General features: G+C 40.7%; 1 protein-coding gene across 1 annotated transcript in view; it reads right to left on the bottom strand.

Annotated features, from left to right (window-relative positions):
• LOC132781567 (sorting nexin-8) overlaps positions 1 to 16,907 on the bottom strand; it is a 46,801-nt gene that overhangs the window by 4,820 nt on the left and 25,074 nt on the right. The window contains exons 6-9 of the mRNA XM_067461470.1: positions 14,218 to 14,378; positions 11,681 to 11,813; positions 9,394 to 9,462; positions 1,911 to 2,060 (exon numbers count right to left, since the gene is read on the bottom strand). Of these exons, the coding sequence (XP_067317571.1) occupies positions 1,911 to 2,060; positions 9,394 to 9,462; positions 11,681 to 11,813; positions 14,218 to 14,378 (513 nt within the window). The remainder of the gene's footprint in view (positions 1 to 1,910; positions 2,061 to 9,393; positions 9,463 to 11,680; positions 11,814 to 14,217; positions 14,379 to 16,907) is intronic.

The raw sequence follows: 16,907 nt of genomic DNA, 5'->3' as shown, positions 1-16,907 counted from the left end.
CCGGAAAATACAGTAGATATATAGTGCCAAGTACGGACTCTAGCTTCAGACGAAGCAATGTTGGATTCACTAATAGTTCTCCATGCCATGTTCCTGGACCCTGGTCTTTGTTTGATTCCTGTTTAAGTGTCTTTGCTGTTGTTTTTGCCTTTGAAACCAAGCCTCTGGTTTAATGGACTTTTTTGGACTGTATCTCTGTGGATTTATTGCTCTTTTTACTTCCTAAACAATTGGATTTGCCTTTTTACTGTGGATTACTTTTATTGCTTTGGCTTTTACTATCTTCAATAAACTGCTTGCTATTTTAACTCAACTGTGTGGTGCTGAGAGTCAGAGGAAATCCTGCTCTGGAATACAACAAGCAGTATGTCAGCTTTGTTTAAAAACACTAAAAATAAAAGAAAGGCTTAAAAACTAAATCACAGCCTTCAAGAACTTCACAAGTCTTAAAAAACTAGTCTGTGGTTGACCATCTCATGTTATGCCCAATTACTAAGCCCAAGAGAGATATTTCTTTCTTTCAGAAGAGCGTGGGGATATATAAGATGGGAATGTAACTAACAGCACTGGTATGGAGACGGGGATGTAGCAATCTGGGGATACCAGATGGACAAACTGGGAGCCCAGGAGGGTCAGACTTGGCTCTAGGACTCAGTGGTTCCCAATCCCTGATCTATTACCATTTAATATGTGTCTGTATTTACCCACAGTCTAAATGATAAAGACTGTAATATTTCCTAAATTTACATAGTGTCACAACTCAGGATAGATTCACCTTGCTCAAGGCACCACCACACACCAAGGCTGTAGTTTTTGTAGTTTACTGAAGAAAAAGCAAAATCAAAAACATAGAAGTAAAGTTGCAAAAGTTCAATAGCCAAAACAGAGTATTAAATGCAAAGGCAAAGTTTCCAAGATCCAAAGGCAAATAACATGAAGTATAATCCTTTAGCACTGGTTAAACAAGAATCCATGGCAGCATGATAAAGTCCCCAAAAATCAAGATCAAAACCAAAGTTCCAAAGAGCTAGAAGCTTACCCCAAAAGGTGACGTAATTTCAGAGAAGTTAACAGGGTGTAAGCAACATTGCACTGACAAAGGACAGACTTCAATCGGATCGTTAAATATGTTTCCCCAGCATGAAAGCATTACGTTGACCTCGAACTTCCTGTTTGTTGGCAAGGTGCGCACTTCGGCGAACCCTTAATTGCAAACGGTCCTCCCTAATCAAATCTCCACCATCTTCAAGGCCGGATACCTCATTATCCTGGGACTGGTCACCCTGGGAACCGAGAGGCACTGAACTCCCAGATGGGGCCAACTCTTACACCTGCAGCTGTGAAGTTTCACCATCTTTATCTAAAACAACATTCCTTTCTCTGGGGAACAGAAATGCCGTTTCTTCTTCAGAATCAACACTGTCTGCCTCAATAACAGGGGCATGTTCAGAAATCTGTAACCCCTCATCCTCCTCATCCTGTGGAAATTCAGGCTCAGAAAACTCAGGCTCAAAGTTAGCCACAACACATAGCCAGTTGTAGGGAGTAGCAAATCCCATAATCTAGGAAATTAGCCCCAAGATCAAGAAATCCGACTTCTCCTCCCAAACCACTTGAATCTTGGCTTTCTAGCTTCCGAAATTCCACCACAAAAGACCAGAAAAGATGCAAGACTCTTTAGTCTGTGCTCGAAACTGCCCATTTCTGTGAAGGCATGGAGGCCCCTTCCAGATAGGCCCTGTATCCCAGGATCTAATTCCAGGTTTTCTGCTTCAAACTGGATTATATGAGTCCACACTGCCAGATAATCTGGGATAAACAGAGAACCTGGGATCAGATCCTAGGATACTGGAGTCACATGATAGACACAGATCTGAATGTTTAGTTGCAAAAGAGGGAGAGGACGGTACCTCCACAATCCGGGACTCCAGCTGCTCCACAGACTCTGGCTCCTTGTTCTGGACAGAGGCGCTCATCATTTGCCGCTTCATCATGCTGTATTTGTGCAAGGCCCGCTGGTGCTTGTGCAGAACTCCTTTCTCATGCCGCTCACACAGATCCTGCAAAAAATCAGATTGTGGAACTGAGATGCCCTTGGAGTGCCTATATTCATTGTTTTCCAAATTCCTTGGACTGCACAGCATCTTATGAAACATTTTAGAAAGGCAGCAGCCTTCTGAGGAACTTTATACTAATCTCTCCTTGTATGAGCTGCTCATGCATAAAGGGAAGGATCTCCAGATGTACTGGAACTAGATCTCCTCCGATTCCTTAACACTGGCTAAGCTAGTTCAGCGGATACTTGGAGAGTTCCATGTTACTTCTCTCATATTAAAGGACATGTTATTCGTAATTTTTGTGTGTGTCAGGAGCTACTTGAGAAACTGCAAGTCGCTTCTGGTGTGAGAGAATTGGCCATTTGAAAGGATGTTATCCAGGGGACACTTGGATGTGTTGATGATATATCATCCTTGAGGGAGGCTTCTCTCATGTTCCTGCATGGGGAGCTGAAGCTGACAGAGGGAGCTCACCCGCTCTCTCCCTGGATTCGAACCTCCAACCTGTCGGCACAAGAGTTTAACCCATTGTGCTACCAGAGGCTCCACGTGATAGCTCGACCCCAAATTCATGCTTTCACTAAGTCCGTTTTTGTGTCGGGATCTAAGGTGCTCACCTCAAGCTTTCCTTGCTCCTCAGGACAAAGATTTTGCTTTTTTGGAAGCCCTTTGACTTGTAGAGACTGAACTGGGAGACATAGTTCCCACTGTTGGAGTCTCCAGGGTCCCCATGCCTTGCTTTAATGGAATAAACAGTCTCATGGGTGACCTTATCATGGTTTCTAAACTGTTTCTATTTGTTGTCTCATTCATTGCTGTCACTGTTTTTTCATGGTACACTTTGGTATTTGTTTTATAATATTCTGATATATCTATATCTATATACCTGTGTGTATGTGGCTGGGGTGCCCACTTCCACAGACAGGCTCCCGCTTCCACAAACAGCTTTAACCCACAGTGCTGAGAAGCTACCAAAAAGCCTCCCAGCAATGGCATTTCACATTATAGCGCGTGCCATGAATATGTGGCCCAGCCCCTGCCAATGTCCTCCCCAAACACCATACTGCCCATAATGCTTTCATTAGGGGACAATTTCATCCTAGATTTTACGTGTTTCCTCCACCACAGACATCCCAATGTTTCATACTATATCCATTGGTGTGGAATTTGCATGGCCCCGCCCACTCCCTCTCCCTTAACCCTTTCCTACTCTTTTCCACTCTGTCTGCACAACAAATAGAGCAGAACTAACCAGCAACTAAACATACTGGAGGGGTTTGGGGGATTGATTCCACATGATGGAAGCTGTAGTTCATCCTGCATCAAGTCAGAGCACTGTGACCCCCACTGACAATGGACCTGGATCACTTTGACACACAGAATCTTTATAACCAAAGAAAAATACTGGAGAGGTTTGGGGGGAAGTCACTCTGATTGATAGCTGTTCTAAGTACTGGGATTTATAGTTCAGTTGCAATCAAAGAGCACTTGGACTCCACCAATGACGGCCCTGGACCTCACCTGGCACACGGAACCACCACAACCAACTGAAAATACTAGAGGGGTTTGAGGGGAACTGACCTTTATTTCTGGAAGTTGTAGTTCACTTACATCCAGAGACACTGAGACCACAACTGATGATGGATATGGACCAAACTTGGCAGACAGAACCCCCATGACTAACCAAACCTACTGGAAGGATTTCAGTGACTAACCAAACCTACTGGAAGGATCCACCATGGTGGGAGTTGTAGTTTATTCTGCAACCAGAGATCACACTGAACCCCACCTATGATGCATCTGGAGCAAACTTGCCCAACATAACAAACTTTCACTACTGGTGGAGTTTCAGGAGGTCAACCTGGCATGATGGGAGTTGTAGTTCACCCACAACCTTATGTGGCACAACCGGGACTGTGAGTCAGCTGCATTGAGATCACTACTGACTGAAAGGTCATGAGTTCAAAGCCAGCCTGGGTCGGAGTGAGCTCCCAACCAAAACTGTGTAGCTTGTGGTCGACCTTTGCAGCTTGAAAGGCAGTTGCATCTGTCAAGTAGGAAATTTAGGTACCACTTATGTGGGGAGGCTAATTTACGAGGCCAGAAAAATTTATGAGGCCAGAAAAAAATCTCCAGGAAGTATGCAAAGAATGAGGAAAGTACTTCATCAGTGTCACAAATGGATGGTGAAGCGACAGCTCACCTAGTGGCCAGAAGCTGGAATGTTAAATAGCCTCTGAGTGTCTGTCTATATATGTTGTGTGTCTATGGCATTGAATGTTTCCCATGTATATGTGCATTGTAATCCTCCCTGAGTCCCCTGAGGGGTGAGAAGGGCAGAATATAAATACTGTAAATAAATAAATTATGCATTTTGCAAAATAAAAAAAAAAACTTTTTCAATAGCCCGGGCAACGCCGGCTACCCAAGCTAGTAAATCTAAATAAAACATAATTATCTTGTCATGAAATGACAACACACTTTAACACAGTCAATTGTTCCTCCTTCAATTGGTAAGTAATAGTTTTGCAGAGTTTACAGATTTTTTCGGAGTTCATAATAATAATAATAATAATAATAATAATAATACTAATAATAATAATAATAATTCAATTAAAATAGCAAAAGCTGGCTCAAACTCCCTGCCACCCCAGCCTGCATTAGTTATTACAAATGGTAAACAGACACGTCATAATGCCCAACACAGGAATTAACTTTTCCATAGTGCTGTTGACTGATGTTTTTTGCAACAAAAAAGGGACAAAAAGGCAGCTTGATGTATTTTAAAAATGAAGATGGGGTTAAAAGGTTCAAACCTCTGACCAAACCTCCATCACAAAGAACTGTCAAAAACCATCCGGAATCTGCATGTTGCCTCCTGGTCACAGGAAACCCAAACTGGTCTGGTTCTTCTCTACAGTACATTTTGAAAAACGCTATTAATTATCTCGCGTTACATACGGAGCAGCATTAGGGAGCACAGAGAACGGTCAAGGGCAAGAATAATGAGCAGAGCAGAGGAACTAATGAGTGCGGCAAAGTGCCTTTTCTGCCAGCAGAGTCTGACCTTTACCTGCCCTCCCAAGTGGCATCTCTAAAGCTGAACTAGTAGATCAAAATGGCCAAGCAAGTGGTCAGTTCACCAGAGAAGTCTTCAGTTCAAGTTTCATTGGAAACCCTAGACCAGTGTTTCTCAACCTGGGGGTCGAGACCCCTGTGGGGGTCGCGAGGGGGTGTCAGAGGGGTCACCAAAGACCATCAGAAAACATAGTATTTTCTCTTTGTCATGGGTGTTCTGCGTGGGAAGTTTGTTCAAATTCTATCATTGGTGGGGTTCAGAATGCTATTTCATTGTGGGTGAACTATGAATCCCAGCAACTACCACTCCCAAATGGCAATGTCTATTTTCTCCAAACTCGACCAGTGTTCACATTTGGGCATATTGATTATCTGTGCCAAGTTTGATCCAGATCCATCACAGTTTGAGTCCACAGTGTTCTATGGATGTAGGTGAACTACAACTCCAAAAACTCAAGGTCAGTGTCCACCAGACTCTCCCAGTATTTCTCTTGGCCATGGGAATCCTGTGTGCCAAGTTTGATTCAATTCCATCATTGGTGGAGTTCAAAAGGCTCTTTGATTTTAGGTGAACTATAAATCCCAGCAACTCCAACATTCCCGAATGACAAAATCAATCCCCTCCAACCCCACCAGTATTCAAATTTGGGCGTCTTGGGTATTTGTGCCAAATCTGGTCCAGTGAATGAAAATACGTCCTGCATACCAAATATTTATATTACGATTCATAACAGTAGCAAAATTAAAGAATTAGCAACGAAAATAACGTTATGTTTGGGGGTCACCACAACGTGAGAACCTGTACTAAGGGGTCGCGGCATTAGGAAGGTTGAGAACCACTGCCCTAGACGAACCAACCTCCTTCTGCAGTTATCTTCCATTTATTACACTTACATCCTATTTTTAAGATTCTTGCTGTCCCCCATGAATAATGCTCCCTAAAGATAAAGGCTTCCCTTTGACATTGAGTCTAGTTGAGTCTGACTCTGGTGGGTGGTGCACATCTCAATTTCTAAGCCGAAGAGCCAGCATTGTCTGTAGATACCTCCAAGGTCATGTGGCCGGCATGACTACATGGAACACTGTTACCTTCCCACCAAAGCAGTATCTACTGATTTGTTTTCGAACTGCTAGGTTGGCAGAAGCTGGAGCTAACAGCAGAAGCTCACCCCATCCCAGGGATTTGACCCGCCAACTTTCCGGTCAGCAAGTTCTGCAGCTCAGCTGTTTAACCAGCTTCACCACTATGGCCCTTATCACTCCCTAAATACAATGAAATAGCACAATACAAAAGCAAGGATGTGTTGTCATTTAGACTGTATGGAAATACAGGCTTGCAATGAAATGGATGCTATCTGCCCTTCTCCAGGATTAATAGAAAAGTAAGCTATTTTATGCAAATGATATTTATCTGCATTGCTCAGGTCACATAACTCAACTATCTTGATGCAGATTTCCCTCCTCTATCATCTAGAGCAGGGGACCTCAAACTAAGGCCCGGGGGCCGGATATGGCCCTCCAAGGTCATTTACCCGGCCCTCGCTGAGGGTCAACCTAAGTCTGAAACCACTTGAAAGCACACAACAACAACAACAACAATCCTATCTCATCAGCCAAAAGCAGGCCCACACTTCCCACTGAAATACTACGAAGTTTATATTTGTTAAAATTGTTCTTCATTTTAATTATTGTTATGTTTTTAGCGGGGGGGGGGGGGTTGCACTACAAAAAAGATATGTGCAGTGTGCATTGGAATACATTCAATTTTTTTTTTCAAATTATAATCCGGCCCTCCAACAGTTTGAGGGACTGTGACCTGGCCCTCTGTTTAAAAAGTTTGAGGACCCGTCATCTAGAACAGTGATTCTCAACCTGGGGATCGGGACTCCGGGGGGGGGGGGGGGGGTTGCAAGGGGGTGTCAGAGGGGTCGCCAAAGAAAAAAACAGTCTTTTCTGTTGGTCATGGGAAGTTTGGCCCAATTCTATTGTTGGTGGGATTCAGAATGCTCATTGTAGGTGAACTATACATCCCAGAAACTACAACTCCCAAATGTCAAGGTCTATTTTACCCAAACTCCACCAGTATTCACATTTGGGTATATTGAGTACTTGTGCCAAGTTTGGTCCATTGTTTGAGTCCACAGTGCTCTCTGGATGTAGGTGAACTACAATTCCCAAACCCACCAAACCCTTCCAGTATTTTTTGTTGGTCATGGGAGTTCTGTGTACCAGGTTTGGTTCAATTCCATCATTGGTGGAGTTCAGAATGCTCCTTGATTGTAGGTGAACTATAAATCCCAGCAACTACAACTCCAAATGACAAAATCAACACCCCCCCCCCCCCCGCAACCCTGCCAGTATTCAAAATGGGACATAGCAGGTATTTCTGCCAAATTTGGTCCAGTGAATGAAAATACATCCTGCATATTAGATAAGTCACCAGGGGACCAGGGGACAGTCCCATCTTGTCTCCTGTGCTATTCTAATAATATAATATAATATATTGTCTATAGATATAATGTTTATAATATTATAATGTAATGCAATAGAATACTAATAATAATATGATATTATAATTATATATTTATATAACATGTAATATTACTAATAATATTACAATACAATGCTATAGTACAATATAGTAATATTTAATGCTGCTATTGTACTATGCTAATAATATAATCTATTGTATGTATATATACCTTGTGAGCTGCTCTGAGTCTCCTTCAGGGTGAGAAGGGCGGCATATAAATGTCATTAATAATGTAATGCAATATAATACTAATAATAATATGATATTATAATTATATATTTATATTACATGTAATATTACTTATAATATTACAATACAATGGTATAGTACAATATAGTAATACTTAATACTAATATTGTACTATGCTAATATAATATATTGTATGTATATATACCTTGTGAGCTGCTCTCACCCTTTGGGGTGAGAAGAGCGGCATATAAATGTCGTAAATAAATAAATATTTACATTATGATTCATAATAGTAGCAAAATTACAGTTAGGAAATAGCAACAAAATAATTTTATGGTTGGGGAGTCATCACAACATGAGGAACTGTATTAAGGGGTCAGGGAAATTAGGAAGATTGAGAACCGCTGATCTATATTGTGAAGCCTCTGTTATGTTTACATCCTACATTTAGGGCAGTGACATATCCAGCTCATCCCTTGTTTGGGTATCAGCCAGCATCTCAATGACTTAAATCAAGAAATAGTTTTTTAAGATCTACAGAGACACTGGCTGGAACACCCCAGCAAGCAAGAGTCCAAAAGTGGCAGGCTCAAACCCAGAACCTCAACCAATGGCTGATACCAAATGAGAGACTCCCCCCTGGGCACACAGAAGACTGGGCGACTTGGAAGGTGCTGAACAGACTGCGCTCTGGCACCACGAGATGCAGAGCCAATCTTAAGAAATGGGGCTACAAAGTGGAATCCACGACATGCGAGTGTGGAGAAGAGCAAACCACTGACCACCTGCTGCAATGCAACCTGAGCCCTGCTACATTTACAATGGAGGACAACACCAGAGGCACTCCAAGCGGCCAGATACCGGTCAAAGGACATTTAATCAACTACCAAGCTTGCAAACTTTGTGTTTTGTCTGTTTGTTTGTTTTGTTAAAAATATAATACAAATGTCTGGTTGCTCCTGACACGATAAACAAATAAATAAATAAATAAACTTTTAAGATTCTGGCTGTCCACCATGAATAATGCTCCCTAGTTAAAATGAAATAGCACAATACAAGAGCAAAGATGCGTTGAAGGAACATCTAGCTTGCAATGAAACTGGTGCTATCTGCCCTTCTGCAAGACTAATAGAAAAGTAAGCTATTTTATGCAAATTGTATTTGCATACATTGTTCAGGTCGCATTATTTAACCAGATTTCCCTCCTCCATCATCCAGAGCAGGCATGGGCAAACTCCGGCCCTCCAGGTGTTTTGGACTTCAACTCCCACAATTCCTAACAGCCTACCGGCTGTTAGGAATTGTGGGAGTTGAAGTCCAAAACACCTGGAGGGCCGAAGTTTGCCCATGCCCGATCTAGAGGCATCCAAGATACAATGAACCTCTCACTGTCTCATATTTCCAACATTTAATTCAGACTCATGGCAAGTTCTCTGGCTGGATTTCCACTGGCCTGATGCACTGCCTTCCTGCAAATGCACACAGCTGTTTCTGGGCAGCTGACTCACACACTGGCAGAAAGAAAGCAAGACTCACTTTGTAAGACTGGAGTAAGTCCAGGAAAAGATTCAGCTTCTCCACCACATCACTCTCTTCCTGTTTACCCTAGAAAGCGGAAGGACAAGCGAATGAAAGAGACAGTGTGAATTTGGGCAGCAAAGCACATACACACACACAAAGGACATTTACAAGTCTCCAATTTTTAAAATTACAATATAGAAGGAGTCTTTAGGGTTCAAGGGCTTCGTGGCTGAAGCTGTTGCTCCAAGGAGGAAGAAGGGAAGGGAAGGGAAAGGACCCTGTGTGCCTTAATCTTGGGCACCAAGACAGCTATTAAATGCAGGAAGCGGTATGGCATGAAATATATACTTCAGTTTAACATCCTGACTGTGAGAGCTGTTCAGCAGTGGAACTCTCTGCCCCGGAGTGTGGTGGAGGCTCCTTCTTTGGAAGCTTTTAAACAGAGGCTGGATGGCCATCTGTCAGGGGTGATTTGAATGCAATATTCCTGCTTCTTGGCAGGGGGTTGGACTGGATGGCTCATGAGGTCTCCTCCAACTCTTTGATTCTATGAACATCACAGTTGAATCAGGTGATCTGTGCAGCCCAGTCAGACTTATATAACCACTGCCCGAGGCATCGTTCCCAACAAAAAGCAATTTTTGCAACCAAGCAATTTTTCCAACTACTTGTTCTGCAAATGTTTTAGACAGATGTCAAAAAGTGCACACAACAAATCGAGGGAAGGAGGATGCCTGTAAGCCTCTGAAAACAGAGTAGCATATGTCATTTAGGGCCCTTGTTCGATTTCATTCAAACTACCGTATATACTCAAATATAAGCTGAGTTTTTCAGCCATTTTTTAAGGTTGAAAAAGCACCCCCCCCCCAGTTATATTCAAATCAAAGTTATTAATTATTTTACTCTGTTATTAATATTATTTTTATTACATTTACTATTTTACTCTATTTATTATAATTATCATTATTATTATTACATTTACATTATTTTACTCCATTATTATTTTTATTATTTTGCTCTATTTATAAGTATATTTATTATTTTACTCTATTTGTTATTGCTATTATTATATTTATTATTTTACTTTATTATTGTTATTATTACGTTTACATTATTTTACTCTATTTTTATCAGATTTATTATTTTACTCCAATTATTATTATGACATTTCTTATTTTACTCTATTATTACTACTACATTTATTATTTTACTCTCATTACTACTACATTTATTATTTTACTCTATTAGTTACTGTTACATTTATTATTTTATTCTATTATTACTACCACATTTATTATTTTACTCTATTATTGTTACTATTACGTTTATTATTTTATTCTATTATTACTACTACATTTATTATTTTACTCTATATATTATTGTTACTGTTACATTTATTATTTTATTCTATTATTACTACTGCATTTATTATTTTACTCCTTTTGTTATTCTTATTAATACATTTATTATTTTACTCTATTATTACTACTACATTTATTATTTTACTCTTTGTGTTATTATTATTATTACATTTATTATTTTACTTTATTATTATTATTACATTTATTATTTTACTCTGTTGTTTTTATTATTACATTTATTATTTTACTCTATTTGTTATTATTATTACATGCATTATTTTACTCTATTATTACTACATTTATTATTTTACTCTATTCTTACTGTTATTATTACATTTCCATTACTTTACTTTATTATTGTTGTTGTTGTTAAATTTATTATTTTACTCTCTTCATTATTATTGGAAGGATACATAAGAAAAATTCACATTGAAGAAGGTTAGAATAATTATTTAATCAGAATTGGACAGTCTTATCTTAAATTACAGTTTTATGTAAATATTCAAAACATTTAATCTACAGATGCTGCAATTATTTTAATTTTATTGGTATCTATTTTTATTTGGAAATTTACCAGTAGCTGATGCATTTCCCACCCTTGGCTTATACCCGAATCAATACGTTTTTGGTGGCAAAATTAGGTGCCTCGGCTTATATTCGGGTCGGCTTATACTCAAGTACATATGGTACTCCTAGGGCAGTGTCTTCATATAACTGCCCACATATCCAGAACCAACGTATTACCAGGCTTACGGAGTTTGGTGGGTTCTCCTTTCAGGGATGCATGAGGCCTAAGAAGATGCATCATATCTCTCCCAGCCACCCATTTTTCCATGCTTTTTCTCCATCCATGTTTGGAAAGGACCCAGAACATACAGAGTCCATAAAGAGAGGGGTGAATATACCTCTAGAAGGGCAAGAAAGAAGCCACAGGAGCTCACCTGTTGCACGGCTTTGTCGGCCAACAGCGCAAACTCAACAGAGAGGCCCCTCAGAGCCTGCTTGAGATTGCCCCAAGCGCTATTGTTCAAAGCGGCCCAGGAAGGGAGCGGAGTTGTGTCGGAGCCTAAAGCACTAGAGGAAGAAAAAAAGCCGTTATTAAGATCTAGCGAGTGTTGGGATTCAGCCCCACACTGCTCAAGTCCTCAATGAGGAACAGGTTAGTTAGTTTAGCATAACAATGTGTATGTGGCGGAGGTGTCCATTTACACAGACAGCTGAGAAGCCTCCAAAAGCACTCCCTTCACTGACATTGCAGGTTATAGCAAGCGACATGAACATGTCACTCAAACCCTGCCAATGTCCTCCACAAACAATACGACCCACCACCCAAGGAATGCTTTCACTCAGGGATAATTTCATCCTATATTTGACATTTTTCCTCCACCACAGGCAGGCATCGCAGGGTTCCCTGTGTGGAATTTGCATGACCCTACTCACTGCCTCTCCTTAACCTTTCCTACTAGGTCCTATGGCACACAGCAAACATAGAGGAATTGGGCTGTTGTAGGTTTTTCAGGCTATATGGTTATGTTCTAGAAGCATTCTCTCCTGACGTTTCACCTGCATCTATGAAAAGTATCCTCAGAGGTTATGAGGTCTGTTGGAACTAGGAAAATTGGGTTTATATATTTGTGGAATGACCAGGTGGGACAAAGAACTCTTGTCTGTTGGAGATAGGTGTGAATGTTTCAACTGGCCACCTTGATTAGCATTTGATGACCTCGTAGTTTTTTTTGGTGTGGCTTGTTAGTGCCTGAGGGAATCTTTTGTTGAGAGGTGATTAGCTGACCCTGATTGTTTCATTTCTGGACTTTCCCTGTGTTTGAGTGTTGTTTTGCAAAGAGCAAAGTAACAGCAAAATTTTATTTATACCCCACCATCATCTCTACGAAGGGATTCAGGGTGGCTCACAGAAGCACACCAAAGTGCCACATATAAACAAACAATACATAAGTGTTGGTGTGTTTTGAAATGTACAATGTAGGTTTCAAAGTGTGTATGTATGTTTAAAAAATGCAATGCTATGTGCCGAGAGTATTCCTGTGTAGAAAGAGGTCACAAATCTTAGTGCAGAGAGCAATGGACGCAGCGTAGTGCGTCATACATCACTCTGGAATGGGGGAAGGTGTGGACTAATGCTGATAGCAACGCGTTCTGTGTTCGTGATGTAGCTGCCGAATGGAATGGAAGCAGTATTACGATGTGCTTAGCTTCTAATGTAAATAGTTGTACAATAGTTGTATAGCCTAAAGGAGACTGTGCTTGATGTGTTTCCTTGCCTTGCTGTGCGGAGATGCCACTGATAATAAGCCTTGCGGGACTTATCAGCTTTCCGCAGGGCATGTAAGACATATCTGTTTCGACAGGCCTTTGACCTTTGATATTGCTGCTTTTAAATTGTTTTTAAATTGTGTTATATTTTAGCCTATTCTTGCAAGCCGCTCCCCAGGGGAGTGGCAGCATATAAGCTTGAATAATAAATAAATAAATAAAACTGCAAAATTTAGCTGGTAAATCACCAGCAACTATAATATCTATCAACTGAAAGGTTGCAAGTTCGAAGCTCCAGATTGGCGTGAGCGGCCAACCGTCAGCCCTGCTCACTGTTTACCTAAGCAGTTTGAAAACAGCTTCAGTTGTAATTAGCGAAATTAGGTACCTCTAAAAAAAGTGGGGGAGGTGTTTTACAACGACATAAAGAAAGAAGATCAGAAAATGCTGGGTGACCAAAAGGAAGGAGGAAGTCCTGACAACTCTACGTCATAGAAGATGGAACAACAGCACCCCCTGTGGCTGGACTTGAGCCCAATCTTTCATGGCATCAAAACAACACACCTTTTTCTATTCTGTCTGTCTGTGTACTGTCTATACAAAGCGGCACTGAATGTTTGCTGGGTATGTGTACTGTGATCCACCCCGAGTCCCCTTGGGGGTGAGAAGGGTGGAATATAATTAAATAAATCTATTATTATTATTATTATTATTATTATTATTAGACTCAAAACAACAAACACACATAAAACCCCATCTGATAAAATTCTTAATTTCCTAAAACGCAAATAAAGCTGGCTAACTACAGTAACAAATCAAAGTGCGGAGTGAAGCCACCACTGAGTCCTCAAATCTGACCACAAGGGCAAAGGCCTCTTTATAGAGCCATGTTTTTGCACTAGCCCGAAAGGTTTGGAGAGTGGTGTCAAACCTAATTGAAAGATGACAAACTCTCTTTCTGTGCACCATTTCTCATGATTCAAAAAAATCTCCAGAAAATTGCTACCTGCCATATAAGGGAGACCTCCATTTGCAGGAGGAAAGGGTTACTCCACGCCCCTCATAACCACAGTCTAAATTCAGGTCCGTTGTCCACTGCTGCTATTTGCCAAAATGTAAAGTGACAGGTGATTAAAGTTACAGACCCCCTTTCTTTATCTTTATTTGGGGGTTGCAAAAATTCTCTCAGTTTAAATCCATTTACCTTAGTTCCTTCCCAAAAATGAGGAGGTCAGCGGCATTGTCAACTGCTCGGGAGGCGATTCTCTCCGCTCGGTCTCGCAGTTTGTAAAAGCTATTGTAGATGTTTCGGATCAGCTCCCTGCTGGCAGCAAACTGTGCCTGGATGTCAGCTGGCAGGAAATCCTAAAAAAGCACAAGAGAGGTCAACCGGTCCTACAAGAGCTTCAGGCAGCTGCCAAACGCGTAAAGAACACATCACAAAAGAAGCAAGGTGCTTGCAAGCTCAGAGGAAAAGGAGAATGTGTCGATCATAGATCTCTTTACAATTCCCCACACAAAACAATGTTCAAAGCAACAGGAGGTTGTGCACAAATCCCAAGTTACTAATGCAACAAACTCGTACTGGTGTGACAACGTGGATCATCTATTTTTGAGTCATAGGATGAGGTAAGTGGCATGTATGAGAAATTGGATGGCATTTTGCTAGGGTTGCATCTGAACATAAACAACATGGGTGGGGACACAGCATGGCTGTAGATCGAGAAACCTAAGGATCAAACTGGACAACAAATTGGAGATACATAATAATATATTTCATTTTTTAGAGGTTTGCTGTAAGAGGTCCCACCCTTAATCAAGATTCCCAGGTTAAAGGAAGGTATTAATTCTACCCTGACTCAAGTTCTGCAGTTAGGCTGGTGGGCACTGAAGTCCAAAGTATCCATAGGACATTAAACTGGGGATTCTGTTGTATAATGTGATGATACAGATATCTATATAAATAAAAATGTAATGTTAGTTTGTGGGATTAACATAACTCAAAAACCACTGGACGAATTGACACCAAATTTGGACATAGCACAAATTTGGACATAGCACAAGGTGCAGGTGCTTACCTACAAAGCCCTGAACGGTTTGGGACCACCCTACCTGCGTGACCGTATCGCTGTCTACGAACCCACATGTTCACTTTGATCATCAGGAGAGACCCTGCTCGTGATCCCGCCCGCGTCACAAGCGCGCTTGGTTGGGACGCGAGACAGGGCCTTCTCTGTGGTGGCCCCCCGCCTCTGGAACACCCTCCCGAAAGACCTCAGATAAGCCCCTACATTGGCAGTCTTCAGAAAGAATTTGAAAACCTGGCTGTTCCAATGTGCCTTTTCAGATTAGGAACCCCACTACCAAATCCCAGAAGCACTTTAGCAGAACCAAGATCACCGCACTTTGCACACCGCACTTATATACTATAATCCCATATCCCTCCGACACATCAGCACTTTTAACCCTGTACCCCACTCTGGCCGGCTCAGTTTTTAATAATGTCTTAATAATGTATATTGCTATTTGTTTGCTTTCTGCTTAACTGTTTTTGTTTGCTAGGTATTGTATTGTTGTATTGTTGTATTGTTTGGGCTTCGGCCTACTGTAAGCTGCATCAAATCCTTTGGGAGATGCTAGCAGGGTACAAATAAAGTAATAATAATAATATAGCACACCTGTCAAGCCAACAAGTGACCATCACTCATAAAAACACTGAAAAACGCAGCGGACGAGACTTAAAAAGCCAAAACATAAAATTAAAAATACGTAACATTACAATATATGCCCATAACCAACAAGCTAACAAGTGACCATCACTCATAAAAACACTGAAAAACACAGCAGAAGAGGGTTAAAAAGCCCAAAAAAAATACGTTACAACGCCTATGCAAAACCACATATAAACACACAAACACATATACACATATATACTCGCACAAAACACATATACACAACGTATGGCAGGAGACGGTTAGTTAATTATATATATTTTAATGCAGTGGTTCCTAATTTTTTTTTGACCAGGGATCACTTGACCAGGGACCACTCTCCAACATTAATACCAAAAGGGTTACGAATCAGTTTTTGGTGAACTTTATATTTGGGTTGGTTATTTGGGGTGCTGATTCAGAAAATTACATTGGATAGACCACATCCTAAGAGACCTAAGAAACTGTCCCTTACGGCTTTAATAATAATAATTATAATTATAATTATAATTATAATAATAACTTTAGGGGACGAAACAGGGTCTTACAAAGGGCCCATTTCCCATAACTATTCTTGTTTTTAGCCATGGGAACTACTACTAATAATAATAATAACAACAACAACAACAACAACAACAACAACTTCTTTAGGGAACAAAACAGGGTCTTACAAAGGGCCCCTTTCTCATTACTATTCTTGTGTTTGGCCATGGGAGATAATAATAATAATAATAATAATAATAATAATAATAATAATAATACAAACTGTCAACTGCAAAAAGCCACCTTACTTGGATCTGCACGCATCATTCAAAAATACATCACACAGTCCTAGACGCTTGGGAAGTATTCGACTTGTGATTTTGTGATGTGAAATCCAACATAGAGATCCTGTTTGCTGTGACATACTGTGGTTTTGTGTCAGTAAAATAATAATGGTAATAATAATAAACTGGTGGGATCACAAGCTGGAAAAAGTTACAGAGAATGAACACATCAAGCTACTCTGGGATTTCCAAATTCAGACTGAGTTTTGGAGCACAATACTCCTGACTGCACGGTCGTGGAAATACACAAAATACGGATCATCAATGATGCAATCCCAGGCGACAACAGAATCAACGAGAAGCAACCAGAAAAGCTTACGCGATATGAGGATTTAGAGACTGAACTGAAAAGACTC

Source organism: Anolis sagrei, chromosome Y (assembly GCF_037176765.1).
Source record: "Anolis sagrei isolate rAnoSag1 chromosome Y, rAnoSag1.mat, whole genome shotgun sequence".
In the NCBI taxonomy this organism is placed as follows: domain Eukaryota; kingdom Metazoa; phylum Chordata; class Lepidosauria; order Squamata; family Dactyloidae; genus Anolis; species Anolis sagrei.
The sequence above is the reverse complement of the archived record's forward strand: the minus strand, read 5'-3'. Positions and strand labels throughout refer to the sequence as shown.